This window comes from Colletotrichum higginsianum, chromosome 2 (genome assembly GCF_001672515.1).
Source record: "Colletotrichum higginsianum IMI 349063 chromosome 2, whole genome shotgun sequence".
NCBI lineage: Eukaryota > Fungi > Ascomycota > Sordariomycetes > Glomerellales > Glomerellaceae > Colletotrichum > Colletotrichum higginsianum.
In genome coordinates this window covers 1,950,550-1,967,063 of record NC_030955.1, presented here as the reverse complement: position 1 = coordinate 1,967,063, position 16,514 = coordinate 1,950,550, and the positions used below count along the sequence as shown (strand labels likewise).

The 16,514-nt window shown below is 54.9% G+C and overlaps 4 protein-coding genes across 4 annotated transcripts; 2 read left to right on the top strand and 2 right to left on the bottom strand.

Moving 5' to 3' along the window:
• Window positions 1-2,805: 2,805 nt before the first annotated feature.
• On the bottom strand, window positions 2,806-4,329 carry CH63R_02348 (Serine threonine-protein kinase hal4; the record flags this gene model as incomplete). Its single annotated transcript, XM_018297323.1, has 2 exons — window positions 2,806-2,937; window positions 2,989-4,329. The coding sequence occupies 2 exons, from the start codon at window positions 4,327-4,329 to the stop codon at window positions 2,806-2,808; spliced, it is 1,473 nt and encodes a 490-aa protein (XP_018162139.1).
• Window positions 4,330-8,761: 4,432 nt separating this feature from the next.
• On the top strand, window positions 8,762-9,707 carry CH63R_02347 (uncharacterized protein; the record flags this gene model as incomplete). Its single annotated transcript, XM_018297322.1, has 2 exons — window positions 8,762-9,152; window positions 9,196-9,707. 2 exons carry the CDS (start codon window positions 8,762-8,764, stop codon window positions 9,705-9,707), a joined length of 903 nt encoding a protein of 300 aa, XP_018162138.1.
• A 4,207-nt stretch (window positions 9,708-13,914) lies between these two features.
• Window positions 13,915-14,391, top strand: CH63R_02346 (uncharacterized protein; the record flags this gene model as incomplete). Its single annotated transcript, XM_018297321.1, has 1 exon — window positions 13,915-14,391. One exon carries the CDS (start codon window positions 13,915-13,917, stop codon window positions 14,389-14,391), a length of 477 nt encoding a protein of 158 aa, XP_018162137.1.
• An 813-nt stretch (window positions 14,392-15,204) lies between these two features.
• Window positions 15,205-16,174, bottom strand: CH63R_02345 (uncharacterized protein; the record flags this gene model as incomplete). Its single annotated transcript, XM_018297320.1, has 2 exons — window positions 15,205-15,720; window positions 15,809-16,174. The coding sequence occupies 2 exons, from the start codon at window positions 16,172-16,174 to the stop codon at window positions 15,205-15,207; spliced, it is 882 nt and encodes a 293-aa protein (XP_018162136.1).
• Window positions 16,175-16,514: the final 340 nt, after the last annotated feature.

Here is a 16,514-nt window from a genome sequence, read left to right as displayed (position 1 = left end):
GCCGGATGCGTGCTTAGGGGACATCGGCCCGGCCCCGCCCCCGGCCGTCTGGAAGAGAGGGGGCCGGATCCGTCAGTGGGGGGGGGGGGGGGGCGGGCGGTAGCGTTCTCGGGCTTTCTTTATCGTCTTTTTTATTTCATTTTTTAGCCTGAGACTCAGACATGGCTTGGGGGGCGAGGATGAGTGTGATCGATTTAATGGAATGATGGGTAGGGTAGGGGAGTAAGCAACAACGTTTGGCGCCGTCTACTACTTAGCCTCTTCCTTCCGTAGTAGGTCTTCTTACTTTACCGCCGGAGCTAGAAGACCTAGGTTGCGTTAAGGCGGGATCCCAAGGTGCGGAGACTCGAGGGTCGATGACGCCGGTGATTTGAATCAACTGCGCCCCCTCCATCCTCCAACCCTTTACCAAGCTGCCGGATCTCGCATGGTCCAGAGGCCACGAGGTGATGTATCAGGCGAGCTGGCCTGGGCGAGCCTTTTTTGGAGCCACGGGAACCGGTGGTGGTCTGGAAGAGGTGCTTGATGAGCTGGCGCGTCGAAAGAGGCGGTGTACTTGGTGTGCGGCGATGCACGATGGTGTTGACGATGGTGGTGGTGGTGGTGGTGGTATGAGTGTGCATGCCGGCTCAGTCGGTTTGTGCACCTTCCTCCCACGCTCCTCTCGACTCAATCATGATTCCAGTCCTCCTTGTTCGTTGTGCGTGCCCTGTGTCCCATGCCCAGGCCGTCCGTCGAAGCTGATCAGTACCCAATGCCATCTTAGTCGACGTCTTGCTCTCCACCCCCATCCTGACCGCTCTGGACGAGCAGCCGCGTGCGGGCGAAGCGACACGACAGTCAAGAAGCCGTCCGTGCATTGGGAGCAGGAGAAGTATCGATCGGGTCAGTGGTTGCAAACGCTGCAAGCCGTCACCCTTCCTCGGCAGGAGTAACAAGCCCCTTCCATCGCGAAACACCCTCATCCCGGACACCGCTTATTGCCTCTTCCGTGTGTGTGCGTGTGTGTGTGTGTGTGTGTGTGTGTGTGTGTGTGTATGTATGGAAGTGCGCGACGGAAGGAAAGCGCCAAGTAGGAAGAGGGAGGGGAGGGCAAGAGAGGTTTTCGCCCGTGACGAAATGAGGGAAGGAAGGCCAAGGGAGAAGCCAAACCAGCACAAAGCGTCTTTGACAGCTCACTGCCTGCCTCCCCCTCCTCTACACCACTTTGGTCGACAAGCCAACCGATCGACGATGGACATCACCCATGCCATTGCTAGCGGGTCCCTACATTCGAGAGCGGTAGCCCTCCCTACTGCCAAGCTCCTTGCCCCTTTCACTGGAATACTTTGAGCCAGATGTCGGGGCCGCCGTACGGAGGTAAGCGGGGTACACCCCCGAATGTTGGAGGGGGGCGGAGGGGCAGAAGGCACGAGCATCGGACTCCGCCCCCGGTGGTTCCCCCTACTCCACGTTCTGGGCAACGGAGTACACAAGCGCCAGGAAAGAGCCCCCTCCCAGCCCAAAAAGCCAAAACCAGAGGGGAAGCAAAGAAATCAAAGGTAATCCAAAACAAAACGTCATGGCCTCTACAGCTCTGAGATCTGCCTCAGACTTCCGTCTGCTCCGGATTTGGAGTTTCTGGCCCTCCCGCCCGCACCACCCCCAGCAATGTTCTCGTCACCTTCGCTCTGACGACAATCACCAGGCAGAGAGTCATCTGCCAAGGCGTGCATGCCCGAAAGTTCAGCACGTAGCCCACTCAGCCAGTGGCTGGACAACTCTATGTGCTGCGCCCGGCTTTCTGAGGTGCCCGCCCGTGGAGCCTCGGTGCCGGAATTCCGGCCAGTTTTGCTGCTGTCTGCCCGCCTGCCACAGACCGTCTGTCCATGACGGATTGAACGCAAGGGCAAGGCAAGGCAAGGCGGCACAACTGCGAAAACCACAAGACCTAAGCAAAATCAATGGCAAAGAGTGGATGAGCACACACACGGAGCAGTCACAGAATGATCACCCAGAATGCCGCTCCTCTTTGCTTATTCATTAAATTCCTTCTTTAGGTCTTTGGCTCAGAATACAGCCACTCACTATAGGCGCAAAGCGAGTGGACTAGATGGGGGAGGCCACACGATCATTCCAGAGTTGTGTCTGGCGAATGCGTGGAGATGAAGTCCCAAGTCCGCACATGCATGCAGCCTCCCCTCAAGTGTTTCCCAAAACGAGCTCTCAAGACGAGCTCAGGACGGATGCATTTGCCTCTGCATCTATCCTTACCGATTCCTACGGGTCCAGTCACCGTATCCCACCGGGCTTTCATCCACAACGCCCACCCAAATCCGCCTTTCCATGTGTTGGATGCCATTTCCAAACCGTCGCTCATTACAGCTTCATTCCCTAGGGGTTGGGTACTGCTGACCAAGTCAACCCCAAAAACGTGGATTCCGTCTCTGTAGCATTGCTTTGCGATGATGCCCGTTCCAAGAACAGGGGTGTTGTATGTACGTTGAACAGAAGGTAGTGTGTTGTAAGTAGAATGGGGGGTAAAACGCCAAACGCCGATGCTCGCGATAACGAGGTCGCATGGGGGTGTCGTAAAATCGTCAGGAAAACAAGTGTAAAGGGTGAATCGAAGCAGGCTGAAGGAGAGGAGTCAAACGACTGCCGGTCGACGCACGCTGTCTGTGCAGACCAATTCCATCTATCCATGTGCCAGGCAAAATGCCAGCCATCCATTGTTCCGCCATTGAGGGTGTTTTGTTTGCAGAGAAGCTGAGCGCTTGCTGCAGATGAGGAAAAAGTCGTCCATCAGAACGGGATGTGAAGTGATCAAAGACCCTCTTCACCTGCCTTGCAGAGCTTGATCTCGCGACCCCATTCAGACTTGAGGACCTGGGAAGCTGTGATGCGTCGGAGGGGATTGGGATCCAGGACAGAGTAGATGACGTTTCTACAGCGCGCCTGCAAAGCGTTAGTGTTTTTACCTGTTTGGGGGTCTGTCCAGCAACTTACTCTGTGCAAGGACTCGATGGGTCCATATCCCTCCTCATCACGACGACCCTCGAGGTATCTGGCGTAGAACTCGTCTTCGTCCTTGCGAGCAACACGCCAAAGGTGGCGACCGGTGCGCATGGCCATGTAGATGACTCCGCAGGCCCAGACATCGACAGCGCGAGCATCAAATTCCTTGTCGGTATACTCCTCTGGCGCAATGTAGGGGGCAGAGCCGCAGAGACCAGACACCATATGGGGGTCCGTCTCCCAGGCCATCCGGAAGCACTCCCCGTTGCCAAAGTCTGTAATCTTTAGACCGCCACGGGTAGTGAGCAGCAGATTCTCGGGTTTCAGGTCGCGGTGAGCAACTCCCATTTCGTGGAGATACTCGACACCCCGCATCATCTGCTTGAAGTAGCAGTCGGCCTCCTGAACCTCAAGCTTACCGGCAGAGAGCACGAGAGTGTACAAGTCACCGCCTGCGCAGAACTCCATGACTTCGCAGTAGTCGCCCTTGGCGTCCTTAAGAAGGTCAAGGGTGTGGATGACGTTGGGATGACGGAGCGACGATGAAATGCAGAACTCGGCCGTCAGGCGCTTGCTGTACTTCTTCTCCGTCTCCTCCGGACGGCGGCGGAACTCCTTGACGGCGAACAGCTTTTCTGTTCCGTTTTCGATCTTCTTGTGGGATATTCTGACGATTCCAAAGGCGCCACGGCCTACTACCTCCTGGCATTTGCCATACTTCTCGACGAGCGACGAGGTCGCGTTGGGTCCGTTCCTCTTGTCTCCTGCCATATCCTCCTTCTCGGCCTTGAGAGTGTCTACCCAGTTAGAAACAAGGGACAGGTCGTTGTCGGCATGCTCCTGCTTCTTGCCGATGAGGGTGCGCCACATGTCGGAAAGCTTCTCCTGGCGGCGACTTGATTTGAGGTGGTGCTCGTGGCCACCTTGCAGCTCCTGATTCACCATGAATCGATGGAGATCCTTTGCAGGCGGTTTCGCGGTTTTGGCGGCGGATTTTTCGGAGACCTTCTCTGCGGTGGTTGCAGAGGGCTTTCTGCTCGGGGGTTGGGGCTTGTCGGTGCCATTAAAGCTGGAACCACGGGGACGCTGGGGGACCTCGATAGCGTTTCTGGTGACGTCTTTCGTAGAGAACATGCGTGTGAGCTTGTCCTTCATTGAGGGTTTGTCGGCAGGTTTCGCCAGGGCCTCATACGCATTGCCGTTGGCGGGGGACTGGCCATTTTGCGGGGTCAAGCGCGGCGATTTTTTGCCGTCTGACTTGACAGAGGAAGGTTTGGAACTGGCGGCAGAGGTGGTTATTGGGCTCGCCATAGCGGCGGAAGCTGAAGGCATGAGCGCGGGCGCAGCAGCAGGTTTTTTCGTTGTTGTTGATGGTGGGTGAGGTTCCGGAGGTGGCAGAAAAGAGGACAGAGGGCGGTATATACGCAAATGCGACCGATCGACTACCTTTGGCCTCTCCTTTTTCCCCTGTGGTTGGCTCTCACTTTCCGTTTCTGGCCGCTTTTGTTTTCCGGCTGTCGGCGACGGGCAGATGGTGTCAGCCGCAGTAGGGATGGGGAAAAGTGCAGCCAGGTGAGTAGGTAGAAAGAGAAGGAAGGGGGAAGGTCGAGCACTGCGAGCGCTGCAGAGAGCAGCAACGGCGGGTTATGCGGGCGGCGGGGGTGGCAGAGAGGGAGTGAGAGAGTTTGGCGACTCGAGTCGAATTCGGGAGTACCGTCGAGTCTCGAAAGTCAGGTCTGGCAAGGGAAGAGGGCACGCTGTGGCGTCAAGAACGCCTCGGCGCAGTGGGAAGGGCTCGGGCCCAGGTAGTCGTGACTCGCAGGGCGGACAAAATGGCAGACCTGTTTCAACCCCCTTTTTCCCCTTCTTCCAATTTTGTCCTGTGGTGAACGTTGGTAGGGGGCACTGCAACAGTGATGGCCTTGGAGGGAAGAAGTTGGATGGCAAAGGCAGCGAGACGAAGAAGATGGGATGGGGGTAGGGATTAACGTGTTATGTAGGTGGGAGAGAAGAGTGGGAGAGCCGAGAGCAGTACAGCCGTGGCAGGAGCGGTGGGTGGGTAGCGTTCAGCGGTCTGTTGGAAGACAGGGCGTGCGCGGGAGGTGGGCAACGGGAAGACAATAACAAAAATTGTCAGAGGTGACAAAAAGCGCAACAGATGAGGAAGAAAGAGGATGCTGGATGTATTGGAAAAGATGAGGAAGGGCGTCTAAAAAAATAAAAAATAAAAGGAAAATGGAAAGAGAAAAAAAAATCCCCCCCCCAACCCAGCCAGCGCAGGCAGGACGTGGAGGTCTCGATGGCAGGTGGCCCTTTGGGTGTAACTAAGTACCTAGGTAGGTAAATAGGTAGGTACGTAGAATACCTAAGTAGCGTAGGATGTGTAGCGCCTTTCAAGGTAGAGTAGGGTCGAGGTGGGGCGAGATGAAGCAGAGATTGGATTGCCCTGCAGCTCGATATAGTTGAGAGTGCAGTGCAGTCGGTCGTGAGTGCAGCGCGCTGGCTGCAGTCTGTCTGCACTATGCACAAGGCGACGAGAGCAGATGAAAGACTGGATCTGGACCCGGACCTGGACCTAGGTCTGACTATGGATCTGGACTCAGGATTGGGACCTAGACGTGGACCTGGACCTGGACCTATACTTCCACCAAAAGGGTACTAGTACCAGTACCGGTCGTGGTACTGGCCCTGCGACTGATGGCTCGCAGCCGACGACAGTGTTGACGAGGACTGGCCAAGCACCTGAGTTTGGCTGGCCCTGAATCGCCAAAGTGGTGTGTAGTGCCGGTACTGTCACTTCCTTTGCTTTACTGCGCTCTGCTCTGCTTGGCTTGGATCTGGACTAGGGGAGAAGAAAGTAAAATCGGAGAGACTAATAAAATAAATAAACAACAGGCGGCGGCGGCGGGCGGTGTAAGCGGAACTGAGGTGACAAGGCTGGGTGAGTGCTCTGGGGGAACCAGACAGTGAATAAGCAAGTACTTCTTAATCCTTGGAGGGTTGGGGAGGAACATTAAGGTGTTCCATGGAGGAGAGCTGAAAAGGCTTGGTCACCACCAAAAGTCTGATCTGTCAGCAACACTGATCCGCGAAGGCGAACAAAGTGAATGACGGGGGCGCGTGTGAGTGTGTTTTTTCTTTCTCGATGGCTTGCCTCGCTGTTGGCTGACAGAAAAGCGTGCTGCAGCAGGTATGACCGCTTTCTAGCTTACCGTCGTTTAGTGTGGAAGACGGCCAAATCCCCACACCTGGTGCTCCGGTCCTCTCCTGAAACCCAAATCTGTGGTGGTATCTAGACCCTGGACAGACGGTGGAGGACGCGAATGTCCGAAGGAACGGTTGAAAGAGGGCCGCTGGAACTGGGCCTGTGTACAAGGCAAAAGACAAAAGACAGGCCAATCCAGAAGGTGTGTGGCCACTGGTAGTGGAAAGTGACTAATTGGAGAGGCGCGTGGGCCAGTCGTTGGACGTCGGCATTGGGGGATGCGCTTGTAAGCGTTGGCTGCGGAAAGGTATTCCCAATGTTGAACAGACACCATCACGATTTGGACTAGCCTTGGACAGATCTTGGGGGCTACTGATATCATTTTTGGCATGGTGTCTGCTAGGGAACCCTCATTTTTCTTTTTCTTTTTTCCCTGTGCTTCTTCTTCTTCCTTTCTCCTTCTGTGTGGTCCCGCGTCTTGATTGCTCGCTAGTGGCGTATTTGGTTTTCCCTCCGTAACCTCAAACGACAGCACACTGGAGGAGGAACGGAGAGGACATATCCAGGGGTACGGAGAGGAGACGGGGAGGCTAGCCGATGTAACTGAAATGAGGGAATGGGGGCAAAAACAAAATAGGTACTCTGTACCGAGGGAGGTAACGGCGGAGAGGAGGAACGGGTCAGTGACATCCCAAATGGTCCTGAGCAGGAAAGGGTACAGCAGCACTCAGTGTCTGTCAGGCAATACCAAATGCTGAGCAGTAAGAAAAACCAAATACCCGCACACAGCCACCACCCACGCTCTCCATGCGCGACGCGGATACGCAGCGGGAAGCAGGGCAGGCAAGAACCAGATGCGGTAACAATAACGTAGCTGCATCGAGTAACCCTGCCAGGAGTGGGTCGGCGATGTGAAAACCACTAAGATAAGGTTAGGTTGATTACACTGCTGTGTCGGTTAGGGTACCAGAGAGTGCCCAAAAAAAAAAGTGAAGAAGAAAAACCCGAAATACATCGTCAACACCGCCGGTAGCTCGGTACGTCCGTCTATCTGAGGTAATGATTTGACACTTTCAGCCTCTCAGGAACGACGCCGCCTCCGCAGATGACGGGTGGAAATGGCAGGAACGGGTATATGACATGCAAGACGCGCAGCCCTGAGGGTCCCTCAGGAGCCAGGATAGCCGTCTCGGTTTTTCTTGGGTGCCGCAAGCCGACTAGTTTGTACTGTAGACTTCGCAGCAGCAGCAGCCAACGGGACGGGGGTGGGCGACGACGGCGACGACGACGATGAAGCGACTGGACAACTCGGCAGCCGGAAACTCTTTGATGGAGACCAATTTGCGCCTTTTCTTCCTTCTGATCTGGGGCAGGCCAGGTACACGCCGGCCAGGGCGACGCTCTCTGGAATTGCCCAACAAAGACGTCCCTCTTACCTAGCATTTACTACTTCATTACTCTAGAGATTGGCCTGCTATGTAATCAAAACATTGCCGTTCAGTCACTTTTTTACATACGACACCCAGCCACCGTCACTGCGGTCGTCTGTTGCTTCTTGGCTAAACTCAGTCGAGAAGTCCGCTCTTTCTCCACGCCTATGCCTGCTGGCGCTCCCTCATGGCCCCGTGACCGCCTGTAGACGAGACCCGCGGCCTGCAATGTGGTAGAAAAAAAAGACGCGCATCCAAAAAGAATAGAGTGGAGTGAGTAATACACTCTGACAAAAACAGAGTGCGAGAATCCGCCGCCAGCTCAACCTGCGCCGGATGAAGTCGGCATGTGGCGATGGGGGGCTGTCGTGTCATTACGTCGAAGCCGCCATTCCTCTAGCTAGGTCCATTTATGTGTTGACCCATCTTGGGGGGATGACAAACATGCCAGTCAACGGGTCTATCATTTCCTCGTTGAAGAGAGCAACAGACTGGGGCGGCATTTGCGACTTCGATGACCACATTGTCCAGGGGTTGCGGGCGGCGCATGTGTCAACGACCAGTCAAGCTTCCCGGGTTTTTGCCGTGCGGGTTGTTTGATCGATGACATGGAGGGATGATAATTGCCCAGACAGGGCAGAGAGGCAGAGGCAGAGAGAGCAAGGAACCAGGTGATCACAGGTGTGCGGTGCCGTGCAGCAGCGGTACGCAAGCAGGGCAGATAGCGTTCAAAATTGGGGAGCCCGCGCCAAGAGACATCTACACCACGAAGCTCGGTGAGAAAAAGGGCAAAGGGTGGTCTTGCGAACGTCAGTGGGTACGAATGACATGGGCCGGCTGGCTGCATCGAGGTGCGCAAGAAAGACAAAAAGTGAGATTTCAGATGCGACCACGCGGGATCCAACAAGCGATGAGAGAGGAGAGGAGGGGCCATTTCCTGGTGACGGCGTGTGGACACTATTACGGCAGAAGAGCACACTTGGAGGGGTTCGCCTGCCCAGGGTTTGAGAAAAGCCAAGACGGGGTCTGCACAAGGTGGACAAGGACCGCCCTGTGAACTGTGTGTAAGTCTTGGAAATGTCTTGGACGACCTCATAGCGTGGGACAGAGTGTGGGAGGGCGAAGCCTGATGCAAGAGAGAGGCCAGAGGGGATGTGTGTGTGTGTGTGTGTGTGTGTGTGTGTGTTTTGAGACTGAGAGAAGAGACGACGGCGTTCCGGGTGCGTTTCGTTTGCTCCTCTCGCTGCTGCTCAGGAAACTATTGGCAGACAAGACAGACCGACTCTTGATGTTGGGGCTGCCCCCCCCCGTTGTCGCTTTGGTCGATTCGAGATTTTCTTCCTTTAAATCCCTCTTCTTCTTGTCCCTCCCGCCTCTCAGCAACCGGCTCATCTCGGTACATTGGGAAGGGGTGGCTTTTCCCCCCTCCCGTTTGTGTGAGGTCAAAATTTGTAGCGGGGGGGAAGAACTCGACAGTAAAGGACTGATGAATGGGAGCAGAAGTCGAGGCCGGTACTCTGGTACGTGTTTTCCCAAGCTGGCGTTAGGTTCTCTTTCCCGTAGCCGCCCAGTATCGCCGTAGGCGCCGTACTGTCAGATCGCTGCAGGCGCATGCCTACCCCGCACAGTGTTTGCGCAAGCTCATGACGTGTAAAGCAGCCGACCGAATACATGCAGGCCGAAGTCTGGATGGCTCACGAGATACCAAGCCGGCACCACGTACCGAATCACAGGTCAAGCCTTGTTCCCCATTCTTCATCGGCAGGCCCTGTCATGAGAGCATGTCCGTGTCTCCTTTTCTTGCCGATGCAAGTTTTGTTCTCGCTCGCCCTTTTTTCTCCACCTATTCCAGTGCGGTTTTCAATACAACACTGAAGCACTTGCGCACATCCATTCTCTTTGCGGGCCACGGCAATGGCAGGCAACACAACATCCTTCCAGTCGCCCAGACGGGGCCCCGAATCAGGATCGCATTGAACCACACGCACCAAGGCCCGTTTCCCTTTCGCCGCTTCCTCGCCTGCCCGCACCCTCACTTACTGGACGACCTGGCTTGTGGTTATTTGACGCGCTGATGTCGCACACCAGCATTGTCCTGTCCAGTTTTATCCACCTGCTGTTGGCCTGTTCCCAGTGTTATGCACTGCATCTTGTTGTTCTCTCTCTCATTCCCCCATCCACCACCTCTTCGCTTGTGTCCTCGCCTCCTTATCCCAGGTCGTGTGACTCTTTATTACACTAGGGCCAAATCGGGGACTGTCTTGACTGCGCGACCACTCAGCCATGGAGCCCCCATGCACTTGTGTAACGTTCCTTGGCACCCATTCCCGTCCTTCTCATCCGTCATCTGGAGACTAGAGCAATGAGCTCATTGTCTTTCGCTGCACCTATCGACGCACTGATTGCCATCTGCTCTCGTCTCAGTGTTAATTTGCGCTGTTACGCCGACTTCCGCAACCCACCAATCCCTCGGCAGCTTGCAACGATCCTCACCGTGAGCTGGTCCATCCTGTTCGCTCACTGCAACCTGCCCGGGGCAATCCCTCCATCGTTCTCGTCTTCTGCTGTCCTCCAGGTGTGCTCACCTTGCGGCAGCGATTCAACACAGTCGGCAAGTGCTACCTAGATGGAGCCCTCCAGTCTAGCCACTTACAGGCTAATATCACGAGGAGGAGGCTTAGCCAACCGCATCAGCGAAGCTCTAAGAGGACTTGGTCTGAAGGCACTCCTTTCGGGAACGTTCAGCACAAGAGTCTATTTGATGAATCTAGCCGGGCCCTCTGTGGGCTACGACGTCTCTTTCACCTGTTGCATGCAGTGCTGTCGCCTTCTGTCGCAAGTCGGACATGCGGCAGACACGAGCAGAGACGAACCTGCCGACACCCGTACCAGATTGCCGGTACGTTCACATCATTTTCCCGCCTGTGGACCATGTTGATCTCGCTAAGGCGGTACTTTCACCCCTCACCTCGCGGTCTCATACAGCGCCTTTTGCTGTAGCCAGGCAGACAAGTCGTGATTACACTACAGACATGATCCTGCACCGACTCAGAAACACAACGACGCACTCTCCACTCTTGTAATTGCATTCTGCTATGAGGCATTTCCCATCCATGTCTCCCAACCCCTCATTGTCTGGCATAACTCGACTCGACACGCCTGTCCGATGCTGCCGTGCCCGTTTCTGTCTGTGCCGCCGCTCAAGAGTCTGGCGCAACCCCCCGTCACTTGTCATTGACCAGCACTCCGGTTGATTCGATACTACGCTTCCGATGCTATCTGCCCAGCACAGATCGCCTGTCGATTGGCACACATAAAGACGTCGGGTGCTCTTTTTTGCCCTTCCTTGTTACAGCCAGTTATACTGGTTGCAGTGCTGTTCAACAGTCTTTCGGGGGAGAAGAGGGGTCAGAGCTTCTTCCTCCACACCCTATCCACCGCGCCGCCTGTTGATGCTGGCCGCCCTACACTATGTGAGGTTCGGGCTGGGGTATCCGCACAAGTCTGCAGGACGAGCAACGAGCATGGGATAGCTGCAGCTGGCGGCCTCCTAATTGCGGACCTCTGCCTCCTCCCACAGCCCTCAGGCTGGCTTGGCTTGGGCTTGGCTTTGCAGGCTTGCAGCTCTCATTCCACCGCAATTGCAGGGCGGGTTCCCCTCACCGTCTCTCCGAACGTCCCATGGCCGCAAGCGGTAATTTCACTGCGTCCCTCCTGCGATTGGCAGGTGTGCCGCAGCTATGTGAAATGCTTGGCTCTGCCGAGTCCCTGTTCGCTCAGGGGTGGAAACCGGGGGAACTGTCCGAACGGCATGACCCCAACTCCATACGAAAAGACCTCCGGCCGCCATCTACAATCTGGGCGGGTAAAGGAGGCTGTGGGCATGATGCGTTGGTATTGGTGCCAAGAGCATTTCACTTTTCTGACCGTCATTCAATTACGCCGTCTTTGCTGTTATCCTCTCGATCTATCCCTCGCATAATTCCTTCTACCCGCTCAAGTCGCTCCACTGGCGCGAGTCCAGCTGCGAGTACATGCGCTTCGGATGCCCCAAAATAACCCGTCTGCTCTTGCCGGTGTGCTTCGAGTGTACAAGGGGAAATGGTCCGAATGTAGTGACTGCGGCCGCCGGTGCCGTGCCCATCACCGCTTCTCTTTTCTGCACTCCGGCGCCCCCCACCCCTTGGCCAACGGGTTGGCGGTGATGTCGAACACTCACCTGCCTTCACCTGTCTCGGCGACCTCGTGCAAACAAGCTCGCAGCTCAGTGGCCCGTTCGGTTCCCAGACGTCTGGCGTGCCGGGCTACGCCAGCACGCGCCTTCCCGTCTGCACCAGCCCGCGGAAGCGTCAGCCGAACCCTAGCAAGCATGTAGTCGCGGGTATCAGATGTCAAGTCTGGTTTGCCCATGGCAGAGGGGTGGGACTCGTGTTGTAAAGGAGGTTGAACCCTCCCCTAGTCGTTGTGTTTTCCTTTTCTGTTGGGAAACACCCCCTCGCCGTGATTGCGGGTTGGTTCGAAAGCTTTCCTTCACACGTGGGATGCTGCGACCTCTGGTGTAACTTCACGATGCATATTCGAGCTGACGGCGACTCCCCTTCCTAGCGCCCGCAGCACCCCACGGGTACCTGGGGTGTTCATCTCAGCTCACTTGTCAGCCCTACCACGATGATGTACAGCTCGGTATTTTCTACAGTTTTCTTTCCTGCTTTATGTGAGGGGAAGATGGTCTCAAACCGCTACCATTAAGGGGTTGCGAGTCGGGTGTGGCTGTCCAGCAAAGCGGTGTAGCAGCGTCGAGTGATCTCTTGCGGCGATCTTTTGAGCTGTCAAGTCCATGGTCGCTTGTTATGGTGTTAATCCCGTTCGTTCCTTGGTGTGCCTTCACTCGCAGACGAGACTGGTATGTAGCGCCCACATGCTTGTGGGTTGGTACTGAGCATCGAGGTCTGTCGAAGACGCGTTGACATCTCGCCAGGGTGGCCTGAGACAAGACTTCACTCTGCCTGTCAGTTCTCGCCGGTGGTAGAATGTACGCGAGAGAGGTACTATTGTCTCGACAGCCGTCTCGGCTAAAGCTTAGCATTGTCTTGTTTTGTTGGCGGTGTTGTCTCTCTTAGGGCTGGCATATCAGTTGTCGGAGTCTGTCGGGCCTGGTCTCGGGTGAACACGGCGAGTATTATCTCCGTCGATGGGCTCACGAGGGTTGACGGTGTGAGTATGTCGGATGGTGCGATGGACTATTGTCTGTGACTCCGCCAGGCGGTGTGGCTTGCTAGGGCTGAGGTGAGAATCGGGTATGAGAAGGAAATGACAGGTAAGTTGGGCGATGGGGTTGAGACACAGGACTTTCTGTTGCCCTTTAATGGGTTGGCTGCTCTAACGCTTAACGGGCTTATCAGGCTGTGGGAACTGAGGTGGGTTTTGATGATAGCGGATGCTGTCGCGTCTCATAGAACTCGATCCTCTGGCGTGATCTTATCCTGCCACCTGCCCAGCAAGGGATTATGTCTCTCCCTATCCAACCACATGCTTCTTAGAAGCACTAGAGAAATACCTCGGGAACCGATGTATTTTTCTGTGGATTGATATTTGAACGATTCACCGGGTTTGTCAACTTCCATCTTGGAGCGAATCCACCCTTTGCAGTTATGTCTACGCATAACAAACCCTTGGAATGGACGCCAGGTGCCTGGCTGTAACTGCGGCTGGGACGCAGAGGGGTCGGCACGGGAGGAGGGGGTAACAGAACCGGGAGGCTTTCTCTGCGAACCATCTCGATCAGGTGAGGCTGAATGGCACGCTCATGTGTGTGTGGATATTTCCATTTTCCGACCGCCGAGAGAAGGGTCTTTACCTTTCTTCGTGACAAGTATTGGGGTTGGATGCCGTGGGCTGGACTCGGACACAATGCTCGGACAAATAGAGGCTAACATCCAAACGGCCAGCTCACCCCCCAACAAGATGTCTTGTCTTTATCGAAGTGAGGCCGACAGGTGCCCAAAGGGAGTCACAGGGGGCTTTCCAGCTTCGTGTTGAACCTAGGTCTATGCTGTCGGGTTTGTCTATCAAGTCCAATGTTCGTCTGGGTATGTACAAGGCTGGCCGGCGAGATACCGCCCTTGGCACAACGAATACTACCTACCTAGCTTGTATCCATTTTGTCAAAGTCATCAGGATGGCTGGAAGCGGGCAGACGACGCCAGGAGTGCGTGATCGAAGCAAACCTGGACGCCACCGGGACTGGAGTTCGTCAAGTCATCCCACTTGTTCCTTGTCCTCATGCTGACTATGTCGGAACCGCGCTTCGATTTATGCTGTCTGCCTGACTTCCGGCATACTCAAGACCATCATCAAGCTGACTACATCCGAGAAGAATTCCGCCGAGTTTTTCCAGGCCGTCAACTCTGCGCTGCGGCTTTAAAGCCTCGCATTGCTTCGCACCGCCGTGTACCTGACCTGCAAACCGCAGCTCTCCCCTGTTTCACGCCATTTGCGTGCTGCATCTCCTCTCGCTTTTGGCCTTCTTCTTTGTGGCCCAATGACGGTACCAAGTTGGCGGGCTCAACCGATGGCTTGTCATGGCAGCCTTCCGGGCCATCATCGCGTGCGCCTTTTACCGCTTTCACTACGTACATCTGGGTGACCGCGTCGACATTTGTGAGCCAGTCGGGATTTAATGCGTCAACTTTCTATGTCGTCATTGACGTGAGTATACACGCCGCCAACGAAGTCTTCCGCGACATGATTCCGGCTTGATGGCGTCCATGGCTGTCGACCGGGTGTTCAGCATAGCCATCCACGTCCTCATGGCCCGCTGCTGCTGCTGCTGCGGAGGCATGAGGTTGGGCATGAAGTGGAACAGGCGAGTGAGCCCATAAACCGAGGTGTTGAACGTCGTGGGCTGGGTCAAAGACCCAAAATGTCTCTGTCCCAAAATACAAGCGGGACCTCGGCTCAGGACAGGTGGTGCAGCTGTTCATCCAGACGGGCACCAAAATGTCCATGATTGTTACGCTGAAGCAGATTCTCGAACGCAATCATCTCTTGGGAGAGGCGAATGAATGGACTATTGGGCAGGTCCTGACCCTTTTGTACCCCTCAGGGTTATGGTTGAGGTGGTTAACAGTTTGCTCCCCAAGTTAGACGGCGACGTTGAAGAAATGTCGACACAGAACAAGACCGGACTGCGTCTGCAATGGAATGCAAGCAGTAGACTCCTCTACATTGCTAACCATCTGTACACCATGGAAAATATTGAAGGCTTGAATAGGAACATGTTGCGCCATCTTTTGGCCTCACCAGTGGGCACAGCTGCTTTGAATAAGGGGCATAGACAGGATATATTGTCTCCAACAGTTCAAGGATAGCATGGCTATGAGATGCCCGACTCTGACGACGTCGAGTTCCTTGTGGTGACATCAACGCTCTCCACAGCCGGATGTCCCTGGAGATGGAAGGGGGTTTCATGTTTAAAATTGTTTGTTGTTCCTTGTGTCATACTCCATAAGGTCACCCAAAGTAATACGCAACTGACCTGTGTCTTTTGCTAACACCTGGGAGCACTATAGTTCAATGTGTCGGCTTGTCCTCATGAGGCTCGGGCAGGTCATAAAGATCGGCCCACCACATAATGTCCTGAAGCCTTTCCTCGCTCAAGTTGGCAGCAGCAAAATGCTCTCGCTGAGGCGTTCTGATTTTACGGTGAACCTCGCCGGCCGTTCTCCAGCCGAAGAAACCGGCCATCTCCCAGTCAACAAGCCCCACGATCATATCATTGTCAACAATGATGTTAGACTCGTTCAGGTCATTGTGCATGAAGCTCATGTCCGTGTCAATGTTGGTATCGGAAAAGAGGATGTCTGCTTCCAGCTGACCGATGCGACCGTTGCTAATTATATCGGGATCCTGGACGACGTGGCACCGGGCAGGGTGTTCATCGGTGGGCTTGATAGTGTGCAGCCGCCGAATCAACTCTCGTGTCTGTTGCTTGAAGTTGTTCCTTTGGTCTTGTGATAGGTACCGACGTGCAACATTCAGCCCAACGCCAGGTATTCGCTCCTGAACCAACACCTGACGGCCATTGATCTGTAGACCTCATCAGCGACCTTGTAATTGAAAAGCTGGCCTGCACTAAAACAACCTTCCCGGCAAAATATATCTGTGGCACTCTGACGTTCATATCTTCAAGGACGCTTCTGGCGAGGGCAATGGCCTGGATCTCGTTGGCATCGGCGTACGAGTAGTCGATCTCGGTATGCCGACCATCAACTCCTTCGTGTAGATGGCTCGACTTGATAATGATGCTGCCAAACGCAAACACGTCGCGGCCACCCTCATCAGCCGGATAAATTCGTACGGATTGGTCGCAGAGGCCAAGCACCGATGCCCAATACTGCAAGGAGCGTGCAGATTGTGAGTTCACATATTGAGTATCGATACGGAAATCATCCAGTGTGGGGAAATACCGGCCGTAGAAAGGTACATCCACATATTGGTCGGTGTCGGGAATTTCCTCTGGCCTCGACGCGAAGGGGTTCATTGTGAGCGGAAGAAAGAGGAAGAGAAAAGCGAGGAGAAGCAGACTGCTAACAGTGTAGGTGTTGAGTAACAATCTCTTTATGGGAGTTAAGTTGGTTGAGACTTACTGTTACAGGCAGCGTTGAACTACCTTGCCGGTTGGGCCTGTGGACCAACGCAGGGTTGAACCAATGATGGTATGCCTTCTTGTCAACTTTCTTGTCAAGCCAATTGTACAACAGAACCAACTGCGTCCCTTGCAGCAGAACAGCGTGCCGCAATCGACTCGAAGATGGGTGTAGGAAAAAGACAATCAATACATTGGGCAAGTTGCCCACGAGGTAATCGCACGTCCGACACTA